This window comes from Acomys russatus, chromosome 16, assembly GCF_903995435.1.
Source record: "Acomys russatus chromosome 16, mAcoRus1.1, whole genome shotgun sequence".
Taxonomy (NCBI): domain Eukaryota; kingdom Metazoa; phylum Chordata; class Mammalia; order Rodentia; family Muridae; genus Acomys; species Acomys russatus.
The window spans coordinates 33,158,367-33,184,673 of record NC_067152.1 but is presented as its reverse complement, the minus strand read 5'-3'; the positions used below and the strand labels follow the sequence as shown (position 1 = coordinate 33,184,673).

Here is a 26,307-nt window from a genome sequence, read left to right as displayed (position 1 = left end):
ACCCAAAGTGCCCAACACAAGTTTTAGCATCTCAAACTACTCTGAAAACCAGGGAATAGGGCAGCTGAAATGTATGTACTTGGACATAGCCTTGTAAGTAATAGCCCTCTACTGGATTGGGACACTGTTCCAGATCAGGAGTCCTTGTAAATTTTGTTGTTGTTGTTGCTGTTCGAAAAGCCAACAAAACAAAACAAAAAAGCCACCTCACATGGAACTCACAGCCTGCCTCTGCCACCCAGGTGTTGGGATTAAAGGGGTATGCCATCATGCCCTGCTAAATTCTTGTGAATCTGCTTAACAATTTTTGGTTTGGTATTTTTGAGACAGGGTGTCTATGAGGGCTTGGCTGGCCTAGAATTCTATATGTGAACTAAGCTGGCCTCAATTCACAGAAACCTGCCTGGCTCTGCCTCCTGAGTGCTGGTTCAAAGGCATGGGCCATCCCAGCCAGCTGCTTCACAGTTTTTAAAAGATGTTAAATACATTGCAGTTACAAAATTACATCATTATAGCTTGCATATATGTAACATCCAGTGAGAGCTCTTGGTTTTCTTAGGCTGCATGGATGGCTCAGCAGCTAAGAGCACTGGCTGGTTTTGCAGAGGACCTGGGTTCAATCCTCCTGTACCCACATAGCAGCTCACACCTGTCTGTAACTCCACTTTCAGAAGCTCCAATAACCTACCCCTTCTTCTGTTGTCTGGGGGCAACAGGCATGAATGTGGTACACAGCCATACCTATGGCAAGATAGCTGTACACATAAAATAATAGAAAAGGGATGAGATTTTACTGATTGGAGAGGACCAGCATGCAGGAAATGCATTTCCCTCATTGCTGAGAATATTTTTTTTTTTTTAATTAAAAATGAGAAACTAAATGAAAACTGTGACATTGGTCATATTTCCAAAGTGCAGGCTTTAGTATGGAAACCCCTGCATCAGTTTGAGTACAGAGGAGCCTCTGCATAGACAGTCTCTTCATGGAATACACCTCCTGCTCCAAGAGCTTCCGGGTCCTTTAAAGGGTTGTATACACAGCCCCGGTGCTGTCTTTGGTTAGCACTCAGTGCAGACTTCCTTAGCACTGCAAGTCTGGCGCACCGTGTCTGTGACCACTTTCCCTTTTACAGGCTTGTCTGCCTTAAGCCTCAGCTTCCTTTGCATGGTCTGTTCTTCTGATTCCTCCTGAGGCAGCAGCCCTTTACTTTTTTTCCTTAGTTTCCAGAAGGTCCTGTAGTTACCACCCCCCTTCCCCCCTGCTTGTTTCTCTAGTGTTTTATTTGGCTGCACCTCAAGGAGAAAATCACAATACCAAACTTCTGGGGTTCTGTGTACTTGGGTCCCATACTCCAGCCCAGGCTGGCCTGGGTGATTTTGTTGCATCTACTCACAGTTTAGGAAGGCGTGTTTGAAGGCAGCCTTGAAGGAGTGTTTAAGGAGCCCATGGGTGGAACCCTAATTTCCTAGGTGGGGTGGGGCAAGAGATTGTAAGCCTGAAATACAACAGATGGCAATTACATTTATTTTGTTTTGAGACAGGGTCTTTATGTAGCCCAGGCTGTCCTAGAACTCAGTATGTAGAGCCGGCTGGCCTCAAACTTACAGAGATCTGCTTCTGTCTCTTAAATGCTGGGCACTCAGTAGTCCAAGCTGCCCTCAGCTCTACCAGGTTCTGAGATTACAGGTGTGCACTTGAGTTTTTTTTTTTTTTTTTTTAACTTTCCATAATGTGTTTTTTCAAAATAATTTTTTAAATTAATTTATTCACATTACATCTCAATGGTTATCCCATCCCTTGTATCCTCCCATTCTTCATTCTTCCCTCCCTCCCATTTTCCCCTTACTCCCCTCCCCTATGACTGTGCCTGAGGGGGACTTCCTCCCCCTGTATATATGCTCATAGGGTATCAAGTCTCTTCTTTTTCATTTTTTTTTTTTTTTTTTTTTTTTTGAGACAGGGTTTCTCTGTGTAGCCTTGACTGTCCTGGACTCACTTTGTAGACCAGGCTGACCTCAAATTCACAGTGATCCACCTGCCTCTGGGATTAAAGGAGTGCGCCACCACACCCGGCTGGGAATTCTATTTTTATTCTTTTCTTTTTTTTTCTGGTGTGATAGTTTGCACCTGGGGCCTTTGTGCCAGGTAGGCGCTCCAACACTGAGCAGCATTTCCAGCCAGTTGCTTCATTTCAGCATGTCAATGCATGTAGATGCTTTATAATTGACTGAACTATTGATGCATGTTGAGGTTTAAAAAAAAGTCACAAATTGTTGAAAGAAGTATTTATGAGTATATCCACCTGTGGAATAGATTGAAGAGGCAGAGGGACCCTCCCCGCCCTCCACTCCCTTTGCCCCCCTCCCCCCAGGTTTCTTTGTGTAGTCCTGGCTGTGCAGGAATTTTGTAGGCCTGGCTAACCTCCAGTTTAAGAGATCTGCCTGTCTCTACCTTCCAAAGGTGTCCTGCACCACCATTGCCTGGCTGTGAATTTTTAAATTTTGCTATATTGCCTTTAAAAAGCAAAAACAAAAAACGGGACCCAGCTAGGTGTGGTGGCGTATTTCTTCCCATGTGGATATCTGTGTTAGAGGCCAGCCTGGTCTACAGAGTGAGTTCTAGGACAGGCAAGGCTACACAGAGACCCCTGTCTCTCTTGGAATTAAAAACAAACAAAAAGACTAACCCAAGTCAGGAGTGGTGGCCCTCTTGGGAGGCAGAAGCAGGCAGATGTATGTGAGGTCAGACAGCCTGGGCTACATAGTGAGTTCCACGACAGCCTGGGCTACATCAAGAGAGCCCATCTCAAGCCACATGAGCTCCGATAGTGTTAAGGCTGGGTGGCGCACAGTGTTGTATGGTAAGTCTATGAAAGCGTAGTTTGTGTTTCCAGCTATGCACCGTGCGAAGTCTGGAGGTCTTCTTGCTTTACCTCTCAGTCAGCAGGAGCTGCCTCAGTTCCAAAGCTGAGGAGGTGACCAAATGGTGGAGGGGAAAGAAATCTGATACCCTTCCCACAGAGAGAGCGGCCTAATCAGAATTTATAGAAAGCCAGGAAACAAAGGCAGGGCATATGTAAATTTAACTGTGGGTTAGGATGATCTGTTTCTTCCTGGGTCTCACACTGTCTCTGAAGGGTTTATTTAAATGCCTTCTGAGTAAAATAGGGTCTTAAAAGTCTCCATTTTGTAAGAGAAAAGAAGTGGTGTTGTGGGATGGAAGATCCCACCCTTTGCCTCCCTAGCAGAGGGCCTTGACCCTGGGTCTTCTGACAGTGGAGAACTGCAGCTTTTGGTTTCTTGTCTTGGGACTAGTACTGTTAAGTGGCAGATTCCTGCATTCCTAAAATTTGCAAGTGAAAACAGTTAATTATATGAGCGAAGGTCAAGGGTCAGTCTTTAGAGTACCTTCCCTGGCTCTGAGCACCTAATCACCACTGCAGACTAGACTTTAGCTTCAGGGACTTGAAGAAACTTTTTTTTCTAATAAGGTTTTTCGAGACAGGGTTTCTCTGTGTAGTCCTGGCTGTCCTAGACTCCCTTTGTAGACCAGGCTGATCTCAAACTCACAGGGATCTACCTGCCTCTGCCTCCCCAGGGCTGGCATTAAAGGCGTGCGTCACTAGCCCTGCCTGAAACTTCATTTTTAATTGCCTGTCTATATCTTTCTGTTGTCTCTACACCATATGAAGACTAGAGGACGTATGAAGCGCAGAAGAAACCGCGGGAGAATCCCAGCACGTGGGTCCTTGGGATGGAACCCGGGTTATCAAACGTGGTAGCAAAGGCTTTCACTCAGGGAGCTTTCTTACCAGCTTCAGAGACTTCCTTTCGTTTCCTTTTTGCTTTTATTTATTTTTTTTTATCATCTTTAATATTTATTTTATTTTGGTTTTTCAAGACAGGGTTTCTCTGTGTAGCTGTGTGGCTGTCTTGGACTCCTTTTGTAGACCAGGGTGGCCTCAAATTCAGTGATCCTTCTGCCTCTGCCTCCCTGAATGCTGGAACTAAAGGCTTTTCATTTTTAACTTTTGAGTTGTATTTATTTTTATTTTATGTGTATGAGTGTTTGCATGAATGTCTGTGCCCTCTGTGCGTGCCTGGTATCCAGAAGAGGGTGTCAAATTCCTAGCAGTGACAGATGGTTGTATGGGTGTAGTTAACCTCAGGGCCACGTGCAGCCAGTGTTGTTAACCTCAGGGCCAAGTCTCTGGTCCCTGCTAGGTGTGTTTGGGTGGGGAGCTGCCTTTCTCACTCTGTTTGTTCTTCAACATTGTCTGACCAACACTGACCAGAAAGTATGGCTATGTTCTAATTTGAAAAATTGCTTTCCCAGGATATCTGCATGTATACCTGCAGGCCAGAAGAGGGCACCAGATCTCATTATAGATGGTTGTGAGCCACCGTGTGGTTGCTGGGAATTGAACTCAGGACCTCTGTAAGAACAGACAATGCTCTTAACCATTGAGCCATCTCACCAGCCCCCCTCTTTGGTGCTTCTTTTCTTCCAGTACCATGTACCACTTTGTTTGCAGGTAGAGACCCAGGGAAGGTGCTAGAGAGGAATTATGAGCTACTGTCATGGTTAATATGAGTTAGCTGAACAAGAGTGAACTTGGTTGATCCTTTTTTTTTTTTTTTTTTTTTTTGGTTTTTTGAGACAAGGTTTCTCTGTGTAGCCTTGGCTGTCCTGGACTCACTTTGTAGACCAGGCTGGCCTCGAACTCACAGAGATCTGCCTGCTTCTACCTCCTGAGTGCTGGGACTAAAGGTGTGCGACCGGCCTTGGTTAATCTTATTAAAGTTACTTTGGAAATTCATGTTTCACAGGTACCAGAAATTACATGTGATAGAAACAGTTTAGAAATAATTTGCTCCTTTTAATAAGTCTTTCTTTTTTAAGCTTCAGTTTAATTTGTTTAATTTATTATTGTGTACATATATAAAGTATTGTGGTGGGGGCATGCCACTTTGAGTTCAGAGGACAACTTTGGAATTTTCTTGGCTGTCCTGGACTCCCTTTGTAGATCAGCCTGTCTTGGAACTCACAGTGATTTGCCTGCCTTTGCTTCCTGATGTTGGCATTACAGCTGTGGGCCACTAAGCCTGGCTCAAACTTTGTAGTTTGTAGTTTTCATCAGCCTTGTTTGAGCCCTCTCTTGCTTGTAAGGCTTATTTACAAGTAAGGCTGACTGTAACACCTCAGTCTTGTTTAAAGGGTTAAATGCTGTATGTGAACATGTTACAGACTAAATTTTCTGTGTGTCTCTCTGTGTGTGTGAACGTGCGTGCATGTGTACATACACAGAATGTGTGTGTGTACAAATTTTTGTATGTTTGTACATAGACATCCACCTAGATCTAGTGCATTGTGTGTGTATGTATGTACATAGGTAGTGTGGATGCATGCATGGATGGATGGATGGATGGGTGGATGGATGCAGTGTATAGCCTGTGTGCACTTAATTGCTTGGTTAAAAATGTCAGCCCTCTGTTGGTTTCCCTGGCAAGACATCTTTCTCTTCTTCAGTACTGGAACTTTCTTGTTCTTGCCTTTCCCCTACCTGTCCTGAGCTTGAACTTAACCGGCTCCCTGCAGCAGCACCTTTGGTGAAAGTGGGGCACACTGGGAACTTCCTGTTGGTTGGGAGGAGTCTGTCTGACTCAGTATGAGACCTACTACCCCACCCCAGTGCTGTCACCTTATATATTTAAAATTTTTTTTTTATTTTGTCAGGTTCTTAGTTAATTAGGAGGTAATTGACTATACTGTATTTTTATTTATTTATTTCTTTACTCCTGGTTTATTGGTGAATGGAAAGCTAGGCGTAGTGGCATATACCTTTAATCCCAGTTCCAGGACAGCCAGAGCTACACAGAGAAACCCTGTCTCATGAAACTAAACCAAACCAAACAAACAAACAAGTAATTGAATTGAACGAAAAACTTTGAATTTGGATTTTTTTTTTGTAGCCTTAACAATCAGAGCTATTTTGTTGTGTTGCAGTTATACTTGTAATTCCAGGTATAAATGGGCTATATAACTCCAAACTAGCCTGGGCCGCAGATGAGACTATGTCATAAAAAACTTAAAAAACCTAAGTCGTTGACCTTTTTGTTGTTATTATTAATTATTTATTATTTTGAAACAGCATCTCACTATTTAGACCAGGCTAGTCTGGAACTCACAGAGATTCACTTGCCTCTGTCTCCTGACTCCCGCTGGTGTTATTTTTGGTATATTATAATTCTGGGGATGGCCCTAAGGCCTAGGTAAGCTAGGCTAAGTGCCCTACCACTGCGCTGTACCCTTTAACCCCTGGTCTTGGTGCCAGTTTAGCTTCAGGGTTGTAGAAAGCCTGACTGATGGTATGTTTGTAGGAGCAAGGTGCCATTTTAACCTGTGCTGACATCATGTCCTTATTTACAGGTAGGCGAAAACCAAGAGTACATCGGCCTCGCTCTCCAATATTAGAAGAAAAAGACATCCCACCCCTTGAATTTCCGAAGTCCTCTGAGGATTTAATGGTGCCTAACGAGCATATAATGAATGTCATTGCCATTTATGAGGTTGTGCGGAACTTTGGCAACGTTTTAAGGTTGTCCCCGTTTTGCTTTGAGGACTTCTGTGCGGCGCTGGTGAGCCAGGAGCAGTGCACACTCATGGCGGAGATGCACGTAGCGCTTCTGAAAGCGGTTCTGCGCGAAGAGGACACGTCTAACACCACCTTCGGCCCCGCGGACCTGAAAGACAGTGTGAATTCTACCCTGTATTTTATCGATGGGATGACGTGGCCGGAGGTCCTGCGGGTGTACTGTGAGAGTGATAAGGAGTACCATCATGTCCTGCCTTACCAGGAGGCCGAGGACTACCCATACGGACCAGTGGAGAACAAGATCAAAGTCCTACAGTTTCTAGTGGACCAGTTCCTCACAACCAACATTGCTCGTGAGGAGCTGATGTCGGAAGGGGTCATCCAGTACGACGACCATTGTAGGGTCTGTCACAAACTGGGAGACTTGCTTTGCTGTGAGACGTGCTCAGCTGTATACCATTTAGAGTGTGTGAAGCCACCTCTTGAAGAGGTGCCAGAGGACGAGTGGCAGTGTGAAGTCTGTGTAGCCCACAAGGTGCCTGGTGTGACTGACTGTGTTGCTGAAGTCCAAAAGAATAAACCGTATGTTCGACACGAGCCTATTGGGTATGACAGAAGCCGGAGGAAATACTGGTTTTTAAACCGAAGACTCGTAATGTAAGTAAATCTGGCTATACTTTTTTGTACATACGTAGAGGGAAACCTTCCGTCATGGTTGACATGGCAGAGCTGTGCCCGTGTTGTTGTGCAGAGCCTGTGGCTTATTAATGAATTGCAGTTAAAGACTTTTGCGGTGGAAGGAGTATGGCATTAATGTGGTATTTTAAAAACTGTGAAGTGAATGAGTTCATGAGGGATGCAGCATGCATACTGTTCATTTCAGCACCAGAGGAAGAAGCCATGTCCTACTGGGGTGCTGGGAGCCTCCCTCAGCCAGCTGGGAGCTTTGCGCCTTACTTGGTCTTAGGGCTTTAGCCTTCTCTTTAGTTTCAGCACAGGGCAGCAGCAGGAGCAAAGCTGCGGGGTCCTGGGCGGTCATTATTGGTAGCAGTCCCCAGGAGATCCTAACACCGGGATCATAGTCTGAGTCATGGGGTTTTGAGAAACAATTTGAAATCAGGCCTGTGGGGCAGGAGGTTCACAAGTTCAAGGTCTGCTCTGCTCTACAGAGTGAGTTTCAAGGCTAGTCTGGCCAATTTAGTGAGACCTTGGCTCAAAATAAAAGAAGAAGCTCGGAAGGAAGCTTAGTGTTAAAAGTGTCCGCCTAGCGTGTGTGAGGCCCCCTCTCTGTTCACTCCCAGCACCACAAAAGTGAACAGATGCACAAGAGAAACAGGGCAAGTGGGGCCAGCTTCACTCTGCTCCGCCTCTTGAGGGCGTCGGGCTGAGTGTGGAGCGTCCTTAGAGCCCTGGTGGAGGGTACCGACCACTTGGTATTTTGAGCTTTTACAGTTTTAGACTTTCTTCCAGTTCCTGGAATTAGGTCAAGACAAAACTCTGATGTGATGGAGTTGAGGGTACGGTGTGGAAGGAGGGAGAGCCGTGATCCACTAGTGAGACTCTGAGATCTGACACTTGATTTGTTGTGTAATTTACTTTGCTAGACGCCTGTGGAATTTTCTGTTTCTAGAAACAGACAGATCTGTTGTCACTCATTGAGTGTTTTGTTGGCTCGTCCTAGCAGTGGGTTCCTGTGATACTGATGTCTGCCGCTGCCTTCCCTCCCACGAGCCCTTTTGTGCTGTCTTGTGTGATCACGCTGTTGAACATTGTGCTATCTTTGCCCTTCTTTGACTTTTGTCTTTCCTCTTCAGTTTTCCTCGAGGTTTTTTTTTTAAGATTTATTTATTACTTATACAGTATTCTGCCCACACGGATGCCTGCTCACCACAAGAAGGCACCAGATCTCATTCCAGCTGGTTGTAAGCCACCATGTGGTTGCTGGGAATTGAACTCGGGACCTTCAGAAGAGCAGACGGTGCTCTTAAACCTCTGAGCCAGCTCTCCAGCCCCTGCCTGTTTTATTTGGACAGAGTCTCATTCTTTAATTAGTTCTGGCTGGCCTAGAACTTACTGTGTAGAGCAGGCTGGCCTTAGACTCACAGAGAAGTGATTGCCTCTGCCTCTCTTAGATTTTTTATTTTTAAATGTTGATCTCTAAACCCTAATATTCACTTTTTCTTATATTCCATATATTTAAATTTTTTTAAGGATTTATTTATTTGGCTGGGTGTGGTAGCACACGCCTTTAATCCCAGCACTTGGGAGGCAGAGGCAGGCAGATCACTGTGAGTTCAAGGTCAGACTGGTCTACAAAGTGAGTCCAGGACAGCCAAGATTACACAGAGAAACCCTGTCTCTAAAAACCAAAAAAAAAAAAAAAAAAAAAAAAGAAAAAAAAAAAGAAAAAAAAAAGATTTATTTATTATTGTGTATACAGTGTTTTGCCTGCATGTACGTACACCTGCAGGCCAGAAGAGGGCATTAGATCACCATATGGCTGCTGGTAATTGAATTCAGGACCTTTGGAAGAGTAGGCATTACTCTTAACCTCTGAGCCATCTCTCCAGCCCAATAATTTATTCATTTTTATTTTATGTGCACTGGTGTTTTGCCTGCATCATATATTTACTTTTTAAAAATGTATGTGTATGAGGGTATTGCCAGCAGGTTTGTCTGTTTGTCTGCACCATTGCCTGCAGTGCCTGCAGAGGCCAAAATAAGGTGGTTTTCCTTTTTTCTTTTTTTCCTTTTGGTTTTTCAAGACAGGGTTTCTCTGTGTAGCCTTGGCTGTCCTGGGCTCTCTCTGTAGACCACCAGACTGGCCTCAAACTAACAGTGACCCGCCTGCCTCTGCCTCCCAAGTGCTGGGGTTAAAAGTGTACGCCACAATGCCCAGCTTGGGTGATTTTCTAACTTGAATTATAGAAGGTGTGAGCTACCTTGTGGGTGTTAGGAACCAATCCTGAGTTCTCTTCAAGAGCAGCCAGTGACTTAATGGCTGGCTGAGCTGGCTATCTACCCCCAATATTTTCAAATCTATTTATTTAATCTGTCTGTCTGTCTGTCTTTTTAAAATGTCTATCTTTTTAAAATGTTTTGTGGTACACACCCGTAATCCCAGCACTTGGGAGGCAGAGGCAGGTGGATCTTTGTGAATTTGAGGCCAGCCTGGTCTACAAAGTGATTCCACACCAACCAAGCTACACAGAGAACCCCTGTCTTGGGGAGAGAAAAAAAAAACCGTGTTTGTACTGTGTGTGCCCACTGCCCATGGAGGCCAGAGAGTCCTGGATCTTCTGGAACTGTGTCAGTGCTGGGAATTGAACCCAGAACTCTACAAGAAGAGTACACCACTCCCCTAACCCCATAAAAAAGACCAGGTGTGGTGGTGTACCCCTTTAATCTCAGTACGGGGGAGGCGGTGACAGGCAGATCTCTGAAGTAGAAGTCAGCCACAACTACATATAGAGTCCATGTCTAAAAAACAAAACAAAACCACAAAAAACAGTACACGCTCTTAACTGCTGAGCCGTCTCTCCAGCCTCATTTTTTAAATTTTATTTTATTTTTGGGTTTTCGAGACAGGGTCTCTCTGTGTATCCTTGGTTATCCTGGACTTCTTTGTAGACCAGGCCGGCCTCGAACTCACAGCAATCTGCCTGCCTCTGCCTCCCAAGTGCTGGGGTTAAAGGCGTGTGCCATTACCGCCCGGCATTTTTGTTTGTTTGTTTGTTTTGCTTTTGTTTTTGTTTTTGTTTTTGGTTTTTCGAGACAGGGTTTTTCTGTGTAGCCTTGGCCATCCTGGACTCACTTTGTAGACCAGGCTGGCCTCGAACTCACAGCGATCTGCCTGCCTCTGCCTCCTGAGTGCTGGGATTAAAGGGGTGCGCCACCACGCCCGGCATATTTTTTATTTTTAAGAGCTCATTTGTCAGGCTGGAGAGATGGCACAGAGGCTAAGAGCACTGGTTGCTCTTCCAGAGTGCCTGAGCTCAATTCCCAACAGCATGGTGCCTCACAACCATCTATGATAAGATATGGTGCCCTCTTCTAGGGCACAGGGCATACACGCAGGCAGAACACTGGATATATTAAAAAAAAAAAAAAGTTCGTTTGTCCTATTACTATTTGTAAAAATAACAACCCTGAGTCTTTACTTTCTTTTCCTTTTTTTTGTTTTTTTGAGACATGGTTTCTCTGTGTATGCTTTGTAGACCAGGCTGGTCTCGAACTCATAGCGATCCACCTGCCTCTGCCTCCCAAGTGCTGGGATTAAAGGTGTGCATCACCACTGCCCGGCTTTTACTTTAATAAATATAACAAAATCCTGATTTTACTTTATGGATGTAGTGTTTTACCATTCTGAGGGTATTATTTTAATATTTTTGTTTGGTTTCCTTAAGACAGGGTTTCTATGTAGCACAAGCTGTCCTTAGATTCCCAGCAGTCTTTCATCCTTAACCTTTCAAGAGCTGGCATATAGACACCCAGGATTCTAGGCTGGCCTTAGGCTCCTGAGTGCTGGGGTTACAGGTGTGCACTGCCACGCCCAGGTCCTGTGTCTATTTATACGCATTTCCTCCCCCATTGCTGCATGGTTTAATTTTTTTCTAAGCCGCCTCTACCTTTACCTGTTTTGGCCTTTAACCTCAGATGTCTTTTCGGCTTCAGTTTTAAGCTGCTGGTTAATACTTTGGAACTACCAGCTAATTGGAAGCACTAAGCAAGTGGGTGGACCATGTCAATTTCAAGCTTAACTATAGGGTGACAGTCACAGTATGTGTGTTAGGAAGTCCCCACTGTCTGTGTCCTTCCTCAGCTCAATCTAGTGCGTCGGTTAGTGGCCTGAACAGGCCTTTTCTGGCATCCTGTTTGGAGACAGGGGCCTGGTTGCACTGTGCATTTAGAAGCAGGTTTGCATGTGTGGTGCATGCAGCATTTCTTGTGTCACTGGAAGCCTCAGTTCTGAATCTGTTCATACCAGGCCTGGGGGCTTTTGGTGCAGAGAATATCAGCTGTACTGTATTTTCTGGAGACTAGACTTTTGGTGGCTTGAAGAGGGGAGAGGGGTCTTTAGAAGTCTGCTTAAATAACCGGCAGCCAGCTCTGTTTCAGAGCTGCACCCTCCCCCAGCCCCCTACCCGATACCTGTCAAGAGTAGAATGCTGATTCTCAGCAGCTGAGTTTGGGGTTATATTGTTTTTAAAAGTACATGTATTATCTGTATTATCAGTATTATCTGTAGGTCCGGCTAGCAATCAATAAAGACACAGACACTTGTTATATTTTAAAATAGCCTTAGTTAACCTGGAGCAGGGCAGATATGAATCCTCTAAACTACCTCCCATAGTGGGGCAGGCATGGGATCCCTGTCTCAATCCCATGCCATCTGCTTCCAATAATTTCTATCAAGCTACCTCCCATCCATAATCCCATATCCTTGCTCATGTTCTTCATCTGGGCCGGATTCTCCATCCACGCCGGCCATGTGCTTCTCCTCCAGCTAACCCATGGCGGCCTTCCTCTCTTCCCTTCAGCTCTCTCCTTTTCCTCTTGGCAGTCCTTCTTAGTCCCAGAATTCCTTCCTCTCCTAGCCCCACCTATCTCCTGCCCTGCCCAGGTGGGATGGCTTTTTATTAAGCAAAAGTTGGGTTACAGAGACTGTAAGCACTAATTAGCATCAAAGTACATCAGACCATCCCCCCAACAGGGTTAGGCCTTCTTGGCTTTTCTTTAAAAAAAAAAAAAAAAAATTATTTATTTATTTTATGTATAGGAGTGCTCTTTGTGCATGTACACCTGCAGGCCAGAAGAGGACATCGGATCACATTATAGGTGGTTGTGAACCACCACGTGGTTGCCGGGAATTGAACTCAGAACTAAGAACAGTTACTGCTCTTAACCTCTGAGCCATCTCTCCAACCCCCTTTTTTCTTTTTTAATGTGACCACTGGCTTTCAGCTCTTTAAATTATCTTTCCTTTTTCCTGAATTTATGTCTTTTAAAAAATTTCTCTCTAAAAAATTATTTTGTTAGTTTTGAAACAAGCTATTGCTGTAAGGTGTTTTTGTTTTTGTTTTTGTTTTTGTTTTTTTTTTTTTTGAGGCAGAGGTTCTCTGTGTAGCCTCTCTGTAGACCAGGCTGGCCTCAAACTTAAATTGATCCACCTGCCTCTGCCTTCCAAGCGCTGCTGTTAAAGGCGTGTGCCATCACCGGCCTGCCCTAAGTTCTTTTTCACTTACTTGGGTGGAGGGCAGAGATCATATTTGCCGCACAGTGCCTGTGTGGAACACCTTCTGCAGTTTGCTCTTTGCTCTTATCATTTGGGTCCTGGGAAATGTCAGCGTTGGTGACAAGCACCTTTACCTACTGTAGCCTCTCACTGACCGCCTTCTCCTTGCCTTTTGGTTTCCATAGTCTTTTCTTGAGCTACTCTTTCTACATAGAGACCAGAGGTGTCAGGTACACGTGTAGATGCAGATTGACATCTTTGAAGCTAATGATCAGTGGTCTAGGTCTTTAGCTTTAAAAACAGTCCAAAGTCCTGAGCTTTTTTTTTTTTTTTTTTCCCCAAGACAGGGTTTCTCTGTGTAGCCTTGGCCTCACAACTCGGAATGACCTGCCTGCCTCTGCCTCCCAAGTGATGGGATTAAGGGCGTGTGCCACCACCGCCCGGCAGTCCTGAGCATTTTATATTTTATATACAGTTCTTTACAGCAGTGGAGTGATACAGGTTTTGCACCTGCCTGTAATTTCTAGATGGTGAGACTAAGGCTAAGGGAGATTAAATAACTTGCCCCCAACCCTGAAGCTGTTTGTAAGAATGTTTCTAACAGTGGTTAGAGTGTACTCATGCTGGCTGGCAGCTCACAGCTGCCTCTAACTGCAGCTCCAAGGAGCGGACAGGATACCTCTGCGCTACACACACACACACACACACACACACACACACACACACACACTACATTTTCAAAAAGTGTTTCTAACCTTACTGTATGCTGCAGCAACTTCTAAACAGTCATTTCGAAAGCCTGCAACTTGAGTTGGTTTAGCTTTTAAAATCAAGGCTATGGGGCTAGAGAGATGGATGGCTCAGGAGTTAAGGTCCATTGGCTGTTCTTCAGAGGACCAGCACCTAACTGCCTGGTGCTCTAGTTCTGCGGTGTCTGACACCCTCTTCAGGCCTCTTTGGGTATTGCGTGCATGGGTATAAAACCCATATTCAGCCAGGCATGGTAATGCTCACCTGTAATCCCAGCACTCAGGAGACAGAGGCCTGTGGATCTCTGTGAGTTTGAGGTCAGCCTGGTCTGCAAAGCGAGTCCAGGACAGCCAAGACTACACAGAGAAACCCTGTCCGGAAAAGAAACAAAACCAAACCTGCAACTCCTCTCTGATTTTTTTTTTTCCCCGAGACAGGGTTTCTCTGTGTAGCCTTGGCTGTCCTGAACTCACTTTGTAGGTCAGGGGGTGGCCTTGAACTGACAGCGATCCACCTGCCTTTGCCTCCTGAGTGCTGGGATTAAAGGCGTGTGCCACCATACCCAGCTTAAAGCCCCCCCCCCCAAGATTTATTTACTATGTATACACCGCTCTATCTGCATGTATAACTACAGGCCAGAAGAGTGCATCAGATCACATTATAGATGGTTGTGAGCCACCATGTCGTTGCTGGGAATTGAACTCAGGACCTCTGGAGGAGCAGTCAGTGTGTGCTCTTAGCCTCTGAGTCATCTCTCCAGCCCCTACATATTTTAATGTATGTAGTTCAAAAACAGTATGTTGTTGGAAGAACTGTCAGAGTTTCAGTGGAGAAGCAGAGGGAAGTCAGCTGTTATTCAAGATCACTTGCCTTGTGGGGAGTCAGGATGGAATCAAGATGGGTGGTCAGACGGTGGGACAGGTGCTCCTGACCTGGCGGAGCTGGCTGTGTCTCGGTGACGAATTGTTGCTTCTGTTGAGGAGGGAGGGTCACTGTGACAAAACTCTAGTGGCAATGAAGCTAGCCCTGAAGGCCAGAAGTCAGGTGTCAAGGTGTCATCCAGGTTCTGGGACAGAGAATCCTTTCTTCTCGGCTGTTGATAGCCGAACAGCTGACTTCCTTTGCTTCAGGTCAGCCCTGGCCTTTTCTATCAAGTGCCCAAGATTGTTGTTTAGCCTTTTCCCCATTCTCAATTCAAAGCCCTTTCCATAGTTGAGAGGGTTTCCCCGTAGCACTCCACTTTCTGGTACCAAGCTTTGGGCATCTGCTGGGGCTGCTTTGACAGCACTACAAGCAGGGTTTAATTGGATGGCTCAGAGCCTGAAACCCTGGAAGCCAGGCTCCTTCTGAAGGCTCTCAGACACTGCCCTGAGCCTCTCTAGCTCTTGGACAGACCATCCCTTAGGCTGTCTGTTTTCTGCACTGCCTCCTTCCCTCTTATAAGGTCATTGGAGTCTGGAATGATTTCATTTCAAAACCTGTGGGCAAATACATCTCCAAACAAGCTAACACTGAGGGTTTAGGCAGACCTGAATTTGAGGGCCCGGTATCAGCCATCACAGGACTTCTTCCTCGTCTGTGGAGTTGAGAGAAGAAGCTTGAAGCTTCCTATGAGAAACTTTCAGACTCACCGTTGCTTCAGAAGTCAGTCCTACCTAATGTGTGTCAAGCTGTAAAGTGCACACCTGGAATATGTGTTTGCTCATAGCTATACTTAGGAGTTTTTCTTCCTACCCTGTCTTTTCCTGTCGCCCAGTAAAGTGGTGAGGACCCTTGGCAGTGAGCATCTGTGTGCAGCTGGGCTAGTTCCAGTGAGCTAGAACTCAGGCCATGGAGGACCAAAGCGTCCTCCAAAGCCAGATAGACTCATAGATCAATACTATGTATACAGGCGAGAGGTTGTTGTTACTTGTACAGTTAGGACACTGGCTTTGATTAAATAAACTGCAGACAGTCCAGAGCATAAGTGTGAACAGACAGGGTGGCTTTGGCATCAGCAATTGTCTTTAGTATTTTGCTACTATGTTTGTAATGAATTTATTCTACGTCTAGGGGGGAAAAACCTGTCATATATATGACTGTGAGTTTTATGACAACCTGGTCTACAAAGTCCAGGACAGGCAGGACTACAAGAGAAACCCTGTGTGTGGTTGGGGGTGGGGGGTGGCTCCCAGTGAGAAGAATAAAAGGTAGTTGCCAGCACTCCAGTTTTAGAGCGGTGTAAACAAGGGAGTGAAGAGTGCAGAGCTTGTGGATGGGGCTGGGTGGAGGTGTTGAAGCATGCGGAGCACGCGTGCCTGGGTAGAGAACATGGAGTAAAAAGGCATGGCTGCCGTGAGCCGTTGGAAGGGGTTGTGCGGAGGGCGCGTTACATGTGTTTCACGTCCTGCCGGCAGACAGAATCAGAACTACCTGTTGTAATCACCACAGGTTTGAGTAAGTTTGTTATAAGTAAAAACTTATTGAAAGCACCCAGCTGTAGAGCGGATTCTGCCTGAAGCAGTGAGTTGTTGTAAGGGGAAATTCCGCAGAGACCAGAGAAGAGTCCACATGCGCTTTAGTTGTTAGGGATCCTTTCAGTAGTTTGTGGGCTGCTTGAGGAAATCAACAGAATGGGGAGCTGGAGAGATGGCACCGTGGTTAAGAGCTTGCGGCCTGTCTAACAGAGGGCCCACGTTTGGTTCTGAGCACCGATGCTAGGTGCTCACAGACTGCTGTAACTCCAGCTCCAGGAGGTGCTATGCAGTCTTATGGCCGCAACAGGCATACTTGCACAGTGGGAGACATACTGACTACACGGTTTAAATAGGAAAAGGAAATCTAAGGAATTGGCAGACTCTCCACTTTGAATTTTTTCCTGTTATACTGTCATATTTTCATAATTGCTTACCAGTCTAGTTAGCAGTGTGAACCTGGGGGAATGGAGCCTAAAACTGAGGCCGACTAAAGTCTTATGCGATAGCCCACTTATTCAGAGCACCAGTTTATATTCTGAGCTTTAAGAGGACATGAGTAAAGTGGCCAGTACAAGGATAAGCCTTGTGTGGTGGGCACGCTGCAAATGGCACATAAATAATACCAGTAGCCAGTGGTAATGACTAGTCTCACCCCTGCATGCCACACCTGGAAGGGCACGAAAGCACATTCCAAGAGCAGTTCCCTGCTTTTGAAGAAACTGAGGGCACAAGATTCATCTTGTTTTCTCACAAGCACTCAGAATTCTGCTTGCACAACTCCACTCTTATATACCCCAAGTGTGCTTTCTACTCTGAAACTTTAATTTTTGGCGGGGTGGGGGTTGCTTTTCTAGACAGGGTTCCTCTGTGTAGCCTTGGCTGTCCTGGACTAGCTTTGTGGACCAGGCTGGCCTTGAACTCAGAGCAAACCACCTGCTTCTCAAGTGCTGGAATTACAGGCATGCGCTACCACACCTGGCAAGAAACTTAATTCTTTAAAAAATTAACATTTATTTATTTATTTATCCTCCCCCCCCCCCCCCCCCCCCCCCCCCCGTGTGTGTGTGTGTGTGTGTGTGTGTGTGTGTGTGTGTGTGTGTGTTCAGAAGATAAAGATAACTTGGGAGAGTTTGTTCTCTTTCCACCATGTGGATTCAAGGGATCAAACTCAGGCCATCATGCTTGGGGACAAATGCCTTTACCATCTAGGTTATCCCCTCTGTTTTTGTATATGTTTTTATGTATCTATGTATGGGTATGTGCACAAGGGTGCAGTGTCAATAGAGGCCAGAAGAGGGCACCAGGCCCCCTGGAACTGGAGTAGTACAGCCACCTGATGTAGGTGCTGGCTGGTCCTCTGCATGAGCAGTACATGCTCTAACCGCTGACCCATCTCTTTAGCACCATCCCCTAAAATAGTTCTTAGGCAGAATGTTTTTGTTTGTTTGTTTTGCTCAGTTGAAATTGGTAGTTGCAAGCTACATATTACTTGTCAGGTATGTTTTGAGAAAAGCAGCATAGGTAAGTTTGTCTTCATTAATAAGCACCATAGAATGTAGTTAATAGGCCGATGCCACTGGACTGCATACTTATGTAGGACCTCCACTGTCTGGGCTCCATCAGTGGACTTGAAATGCCATCATGTGGAGCATGACTGTGTTTCTGAATGACTGAGGTGGTAAAGGGTATGCTTACCTCGGATGAAACCCTGGGTTCTGTCCCCAGAGTTTTCTAAGTTAGGCACAGTGGTGCTCAACTGTGATTCTAGCATCCTGGAGGTGAAATGAGGAATTCAAGCTCACCAGGTTACATGACAGGGACAGGAAGAGGAAAGGAGAAGGGTGGGGGGGGGGTGGGGGGGGGGGAGGGAGGGAGGGAGCAAAAAAGGGAGAGAGAGAGAGAGAGAGTATGAGCTCTTTTTTGTTTTTTTGTTTTGTTTTGTTTTTCAAGACAGGGTTTCTCTGTGTAGCGTTGGCTGTCCTGGACTCACCTTGTAGACCAGGCTGGCCTCGAACGCACAGAATCCACCTGCCTCTGCCTCCCAAGTGCTGGAATTAAAGGTGTGTGCCACCACCACCCGGCCATGACCTCTTTACAGTGAGAAAGCTGTAAGGCTGAAGTTTTAGAAAGTTTAAAAAAAAAAAAAAAAGAAAAGGAAAGGAAAAAAGAAAGAAAGAAAGAAAAAAGGAATTATCTATAGCTTTTAGGCTGTCAGAGCTTAAGTCAGAGCTCTCTAAGCACTTGACACTGTCAATTTTTAAAAGATTTATTTATTATATATACAGTGTCCTGCTTGTATGTATGCCTGCATACGAGAAGAGGGCACCGGCTCTCTTTATAGATGGTCATGAGCCACCATCTGGGAATTGAACTCAGGACCTTTGGAAGAGCAAACAGTGCTCTTAACCGCTGAGCCATCTCTTGAGCCCTGACACTGTCAATTTTTGACATAGCACTGTGTTTAAGACCTTTTAATGAATCTGCTGAGAAGGCTGACGTTGTTAGCTTTGGAAATTCAATTAATATCACTGTAATGCTAGTCATAAGATCTCAGTAGAATTGCTCCCTGGCCATCTTGACAGCTGCTCTTGGTTGGGGACTGTCCTACATCTAAGGCAGGAAGATGGTGGCTGCACAGAAGTTGAAAAACTCTGGAGTTGATCACTTCTAGACTCAAACTTGTTAGGAAAAGTGGAAAATACGTGTGGAGACAAACAGACTCTGAAGATGATCAGACAGGGCAAAACAAAGTTGGTTATCCTTGCCGACAAGTGCCCAGCTTTGAGGGAATCTGAAATAGAATACTGTGCATGTTGGCCAGAACTGCTGTCATCACTTCTGTGGCAAAAATACTGAATTGAGCACAGTGTGTGGAAAATACTACAGAGGATGCACACTGCCTGTCATTGACTATGCTTCTGTAGCAGCACTTCATCCACTGAACATCCCCCAGCACAGCATTTCTTCTTGGGGTGGGTGTGCGTGTGTGTAGAGATGGTTGCACTGCTGCTCTTTCCGAGATTCTCAGCATCCACATGGCAGGTTAGCACCAGTTCCCGGACGTCCAGTATCCTTCCTCCTCTAGCCTCTCTGGACACTGTATGCATGTGGTACAGTTATACATAAAGGCCACACCCACATAAAATGAAAATAGAATCTAAAAAACAAAACAAAAGACAGGAAGAAAGGAGATAGATGAGACACTGTTGCTGAATTAAATATGGCTCCCACAGGGCTTGGGACTTAGTGAAGCCTCCTAGCTGGTGGAGATGTTTCTAGACTGTATAAGTGTGTGCTGCGCTTGCAGCGTCCCAAGCTGTGTGACTTTCAGAGGTGCTGGTTAAGACTCACCGTCTGCTGCAGGAGAGTTGCTTGAAGTTAGGCTGCTCCTTGCCAAGCCCTCCAATCATGGCTCAGGGTGTTAAAGTTAGGCATTTGCAATAAGCTCTCTACTCATGAATGCTGCACTTATTTTTACCTATGTATCATGGGCTCAGAAATCCAGGCAGTGAGACGGTGTTTAGATGAAGAGCAGTTGAGCGTCAGCACGCAGTCTTGGCATTGCACAGTTGAACTTGGTGGGCACATGCTTATTGGGTAAGTGCTGTTGTGTCTAATGTCCTTCTCCCTGATTTTACTACAGAGAAGAAGACACAGAAAATGAAAATGAAAAGAAAGTTTGGTACTACAGCACAAAAGTCCAGCTTGCAGAATTAATAGACTGTCTAGACAAAGATTACTGGGAAGCAGAACTGTGCAAAATTCTTGAGGAGATTCGAGAAGAGATGCACCAGCACATGGACGTAACTGAAGACCTGACCAACAAAGCTCGAGGCAGCAACAAGTCCTTTCTAGCGGCAGCTAATGGTGAGGGGCATTCTTGCTGGATTTTTGTTGTTAAACTTGAGATAACCTCTTAGTGTAAACATTCTGAACATTGAAAGTGTGCCAAGAGGTCCCAGCTAAATATGCCTTTCTTTGACTCTTATGTCATTGGTTTTCTACAGTGATCCTATCCATGCCAGTGCTAATTAGGGTGCTGTGCATTTTAGTGTTTTGTTTCTTGCCTTGGTCATTGATAGTACCCCCTAGACCCACACAAGTCATTTGTATCTTGTTTGTTTAATGACAGGATGGGTTGAGGTTGACCCTGAACTCATCATGATCCTCCTGCCTCAGCCATCAGAGTATTGGGACTATGAGGGACGTTCCACCTTGCCTGGTTCATTTGTGTCTTGTCAGTCCATTCTTTCCAGCCTATAGACAACTTTATAGAATGTTTTATTTATTTCAGCCAGATTACTCCTACCCCACACAAAATCAGATGGACACAATTTTTGTTTCCTGTGTCCTCAGCTTTTAGAACATCATGTTTTAAGGGGCTTGAGAGATGGCTGGGAGGCTAAGCTTGCTTTTCCAGGAGTCCTGAGTTCCATTTCCAGCAACCACATGGTGACTCACAACCATCTGTAATGTGATCTGATTCCCTCTCTGGCCTGCAGGTGTATGTGCAGGCAGAGCACTGTATGCCAATAATAAATAAATACATCTTTAAAAAAAAAAAAAGAACATGTTTTAGACAACCGTCTTGAGTTCCCCAGAAGGTGTTTTGTCCTGTCACTGCTGGGCCAGACAAGCACTCTATTACCGAGGTTCATCCTCACTCCCCAACAAAATTTTTCTAAGCCTGGAAAATGGACCAGATAACCGTAATTTAAGAAATACAACCAAAATGAAGGTGGAGAACACTGAAGAAAGGCAATATAAACCAGGACTGCGAACCCCAAGAGGAGCGCTCTGTTCCCTTGCCTTTGTAAACCTCACACTGTAGAGGTAGACGTGTTTCCCGTGAGGTTTAGCAGTTCTGAAGCTGCTTTACCATGGCTGTCCTTATCCAAGCACTGGGGTGATTCTCTATGGAGAGCATGGCCAGTTTCTCACTGCGAGGCATTATAAAATAAGCAAGGAGGCGAGTGGAGCTGGAGAGATGGCTCAGAGGCTAAGAGCACTGTCTGCTCTTCCAGGGGTCTTGAGTTCAATTCCCAGCAACCACCTGGTGACTCACAACCATCTATAATGAGATCTGATGCCTTTTTCCTAGCATGTAGGTGTACATGCAGAAAGAGCACTCATATACATAAAAATCAATCAATCAGTCTTTAAAAGAAATAAACAAGGGGTCAGTAATATAATGAACCAAAGACAAATATGCTACATACATGTAGATACAGGAATATGTGCATGTACATGGCTCAGGGTACAAACATTCCCTTGCACTCTACCCAGCTTGTATAGTTCTAAACATTTTCTGGGGTTTTTGTTTGTTTTGTTTTGTTTTTTGTTTTTGGAGACAGAGTTTCTCTGTTTAGCCCTGCTAACATTTTCTCATCATAAAAAGAATCAAGATTTAACTAGGTGTAGTGACAGTCACCTTTAAGCCTAGCACTCAGGAAGCAGAGGCAAGCAGGCAGAGTTTGAGTCCAGCCTGGTCTATAGAGGAAATTCCAGGACAGTCAGGGCTACATAGAGAAACCCTGTCTCAGTAAACCAAAATGGAGGAAAGAAAATAAAGGTTGGATTGGTAGATGGGTAAGACATACGAAGAGGACAAAGAGCGCTGAAGAGTCCTCAAAGGTCAGTTTAAGCAATAGAATTAATGGGGTGGGGGCACATGTCTGAAATCCTAGCACTTGCTGGGTAAAGTGGGAGGACTTTGAGGCCAGGGCACAGAGCAGTGGCTCAGCAGTGAAGAGCACAGGCTGCCTTTTTTTTTTTTTTTAAAGATGTTTATTTTATGAATATATGCACAAAATATGAACAGGCGTGTGCCACCATGACAGGTTATAATTTTCTTTCTGAAAGATATCCAGGCATAGTGGTACACACCTTTAATCCCAGCACTCGGGAGGCAGAGGTAGGCAGATCGCTGTGAGTTCGGGGCCAGCCTGGTCTACAAAGTGAGTCCAGGACAGCCAAAGCTACACAGAGAAACCCTGCCTCAAAAAACCAAAATATAAAAATAAAGACTTAACAACATTGACATTAAGCCTTCCCGCCCCCACCCCTGCCTCTTTCCTTTTTTGAGACAAAAATCTTACTATGTAGCCCGAGTGTCCTAGAACCTGCTCTGTAGACCATGTTGCCTTTGTACTCACCTGCCTCTGACTCTGGGTGCTTGGATTTAGGTGTGCACCACCAAGCCCAGCAAACATTAAAATTCCTAAGTGGCATTTGTTAGTAATTTTATATTTAGCCATGGAAAGAAAACAGTTTACATTTGTTTTTTATTATAGAAGAAATTTTGGACTCCTTAAGAATCAAAAGAGGGGAAGATATTGACTGTGATCAGGGCCCAGAAGAAATAGAAAAGGACAAGAACGAGATTGACAATTCTAAAGATGCTGAGAAGACCAGGGAGGAGTCGGAAGACCGGACCCTTGAAAAGGACGGTGTCAACAAAGTCTTGGATGAAGAGCCTGTGCAAGGAAAACCTGAGGGTAAAAGAATTACTTGGTTCAAAAGAAATATTTTATTGATGCTATTTGTGAAACCTCTAGTTTTATTTGAAAAATGGAAATGGAAATTTTTTACACAACCAGCTATTTTTGATTCCTAAAGATAACTAAGAGTCTCCCTATAATGTCACAACCATTGTAATGAGTTTTATGTATTGATGAATTTGCAATAATGTTATAGTTATATTCTAAGCAGTTGGCATCCCTATGAAATTTGGTGATGAAAAGTTACTATTTTTATGCCAGATTATACATGATATGTGGTAAAATATGTTCTTTAAAAAATTAATTCTCAAACATTCTTAATATTCTGCTTCTTAATTTTGGATGACTATTGCAAAGCTATGTCAGACCCTGACTTCTTTAAGAGATGGCCATCGAAGAGAAGCAGGATTTTTGGAGATCGATGATTTTTAGTAGTTGGTTGAATGTGGCCACTTGTCCAAAGCCAATTTTAAAGCATATCTTTAAAGTTTTGTTGTGCGTTTTGCTGTAGAGCCAACAGAAGTTGGGGATAGAGGTAACTCTGTGCCAGCAAATCATGGCGACAACACAACAAATGCTTCTTCAGAAGAGACTAGTCCCTGTGAAGGGAGGAGCCCCGAGGGCTGTCTCTCAGACACCCATGATAGCAGCAGCATGGCAGAGAAGAAGGTGGCATCTGAGCTCCCCCCGGATGTGCCAGGTACAGAGGGCAGCGTATCAATGCCTCTGTAATGGGGGGATCCCTTCCCTGTGCAGTCAAAGCTGCATGTCACCTAGAACCTGACAGTCTGCATTCATTCATGCTGCTTGCTCACAGTGCCATTCCTGATTGCTAAACTGTCACCTAACATGGATGTTTGGCAGATGTCCTTTCAGTTAGTGCCTGGAACGCCCTCTCAGTCCTCATGCTTGTGTTTCCTAGGTGGATTTGTATGCCTGGTCACCAGGCCATCCTGGTGGAGATTTTGATTTGAGTTACTCACATAGTAATGTCTGTCTCCATGTTGAGTGACTTGGCCCTTCTGGCTCTTTACATACTAACACATTAATTTTCTGTTTGCATGTGCTCATGTAGTGCTATATGTCAGACCATAATATTAGTAGATAATCCATCATCACCAACATTTTTGCTAGATGCACTGATATGTTAACCAGCAATTCCAACTTTAACCTTTTCAACATTGAAATTTTATTTGAAGTAAATTATCATGCTACATATATTCAGACGACTAAAGTCAGAAAATAAACATCAGTATCGCAAAGTCACGGCTGGAGAAAATCCTCAAAGGCCCTTTTTGTGTATATGAAAAAATATTGTCATTTCCAAGCTTTGAGTTCTCTATTGCTGTGTGTTAGTGATGCTGGGACGTGACTGGTGTGTTGGAAGCACTGTTGCGTGGAAGCTGTGCCTTCTAGGTCTGCTTCTGCCCATAAATTAATGCCATTCAGCCTTTCACTGGCCTTCAGGTTTCTGATTGGACTGTGAAGGATTTTGGCAACCAGCTCTGAGCATTGCTGAAAACCCCAGTGAAAGCTTGGGTTACGTAGACTCCAAGTGAACCCCATCCATCAGCAGAACCGTCTGACAGAGTTGATGCTGAGGGCAGTGTGCTCGCTCGTGAAGGTGCAGGAGATCAGGAAACTGCTCCAGGGAAGCAGAGCAATTCGCTGGTGTAGTGCTTCAGCTGGTGTCAGCGCTGGCGAGACAGTCAACTCAAGGCCTTGTGTAGTGAGCTCCAGGCTAGGCAGGGTTACATAGCGAGACCCTGTGTTAAAGCAGAGAAAGCAAAGAAGAATCATTTAGGCCAGAACACTGTAGGTTTAGTGGTTGGAAATCTCTTCCTCAGGCATTTGGGCCACTGGCCTGGGGACAGTAGAGTAGTCTGGTTGAGATGTGAAATCATATGAGTAGAGGACTATAGTGAAGGGCTTGACTGCTTAGGAAACAGCTGGAGAAACACAGGTCTGTGACTCAGCTCTGCAACTGACTGGGGCTAGGCTTTGGGTAGTTCTGTTCTCACTTTCACATACTTGGGATAAAAGTTTTGACTGTTGCTGAAATAATGTGGAAAATTTGCCCTTTTGGATTGATCAATACTTAATATATATCTTAGATGTACTAGTGGTTTCAGGTTATGACATAACTGACCTATTCTTAAATCAAACTTGATTGCGTATGATCTCTTAGGTCCTTAGCCCTTGTATGCCATTACTTTACATGTACGTGTTTTGTGTGGGTGAGCACATGTACATGCATGCATATGCCCATGCAACAGCAAACGTAGAGACTCAGGGACAACTTGCTGGAGTTTGAACTTCCTGGAGATTGAACAGTTTGTCAGGCTTGGCAGCAAGTACCTTTGCTTTCTGAGCCATCTTGCCAGCCTGCATTTTGTGTTTTTATCAAGTAGTTAATATTGTAATAAGTTTCAGACTCAATTGTCTTGTGGGAATACATCCATGACCAGAGTAGAGTGTGAGTCCTTGCTGACTGCTCTGTGGGAGGCAGCACATAGGCACAACAGTACCATTCTCACCTCCAAGGAAGATGCTCTGCTGTCTCCTGTGGCCCTGCGTCTATGTTCTTACTTAGCCAACAAATAACTAGTACTGTTCTGTGCATTGGGAGGGTTCTGTGTGCTTTGTGATGCCCCCAACCAATCCCTGTTCTCACTGTTCACACCCCCTCTGCTCAGTGATAAGGAGGTTGTTGAGATTTGGGGTGGAGAATTACTACAGGCAGATTAAAAATAGCATCTGTGGTATGGACCATCTCACTTGGTTTGTGTTAGTGTTTTTTAATTAATTTATTTATCTTTTAAAGATTTATTTATTTGTGTATATAAACACTCTATTTGCTTGTGTGCCTGCATGCCACAAGAGAGCACCAGATCCCAATATAGATGGTTGTGAGCCATCATGTGGCTGCTGGGAATTGGAACTCAGGACCTCTGGATGATCAGCCAGTGCTCTTAACCACTGAGCCATTTCTCCAGCCTCTAGCTTTCTTTTTTAAACTTACAAAATAATGCCAGCCTGGTCTAAAAAGTGAGTCTAGGACAGCCAAGGCTACACAGAGAAACCCTGTCTCAAAAAAAAAAAATTAAAAATATGGTGTCTTAGTTGGGGTTTTATTGCTGTGAACAGACACCATGACCACGGCAACTCTTATAAAAGCAAGCGTTTGATTGGGGCTGGCTTACAGTTTCAGATGTTCAGTCCATTGTCATCATGGTGAGGAGCATGGCAGCATGTGGGCAGACACGGTGCTGGAGAGGAAGCTGAGAGTTTTACATCTTGATCTGAAGGCAGCTAGGAGACTGTTCCACACTGGGCGGAGCTTGAGCACTAGGAAACTCAAAGGTCTATCCCAACAGTGACACACTTGTTCCAACAAGGCCACACCTCCTAATAGTGCCACTCCCCATGGGCCAAGCATTCAAACACATGACTCTATGGGGGTCACACCTACTCACACCACCATGATAGATATTCATTGAGTGAAGTCTTTTGAAGCAATAATACGGTTGGATTGGGTGGAGAGATATTCTGGGTCTGTTGTATTTTCTTGAACTAGTAAAGGATGAATGTTTACAAAGTGAACATCTAGAGAACCAGTGCACACGCCCACCAGAGAGATTGATCTGTCTTCTAATACCACCAGTGCATTTGGTTTTTTGTTTTTCTAATTCTTAAATTTATTTTCTTTCATATGTATGAGTGTATTGCTTGTGTGTTTATCTATGTGTCATGAGTATGTCTGGTGCCTG

At 44.8% G+C, this 26,307-nt stretch overlaps 1 protein-coding gene across 7 annotated transcripts in view; it reads left to right on the top strand.

The window, feature by feature from the left end:
- Positions 1 to 26,307, top strand: part of Bptf (bromodomain PHD finger transcription factor) — a 100,208-nt gene that overhangs the window by 17,229 nt on the left and 56,672 nt on the right. For 4 of the 7 annotated variants that reach the window (XM_051158925.1, XM_051158928.1, XM_051158927.1 and 1 more), the window contains exons 2-5: positions 6,431 to 7,253; positions 19,681 to 19,904; positions 22,331 to 22,534; positions 23,049 to 23,237. In XM_051158925.1, coding sequence (XP_051014882.1) covers positions 6,431 to 7,253; positions 19,681 to 19,904; positions 22,331 to 22,534; positions 23,049 to 23,237 — 1,440 coding nt within the window. The remainder of the gene's footprint in view (positions 1 to 6,430; positions 7,254 to 19,680; positions 19,905 to 22,330; positions 22,535 to 23,048; positions 23,238 to 26,307) is intronic. The other 3 variants (XM_051158930.1, XM_051158926.1, XM_051158929.1) reach the window with 1 other exon arrangement.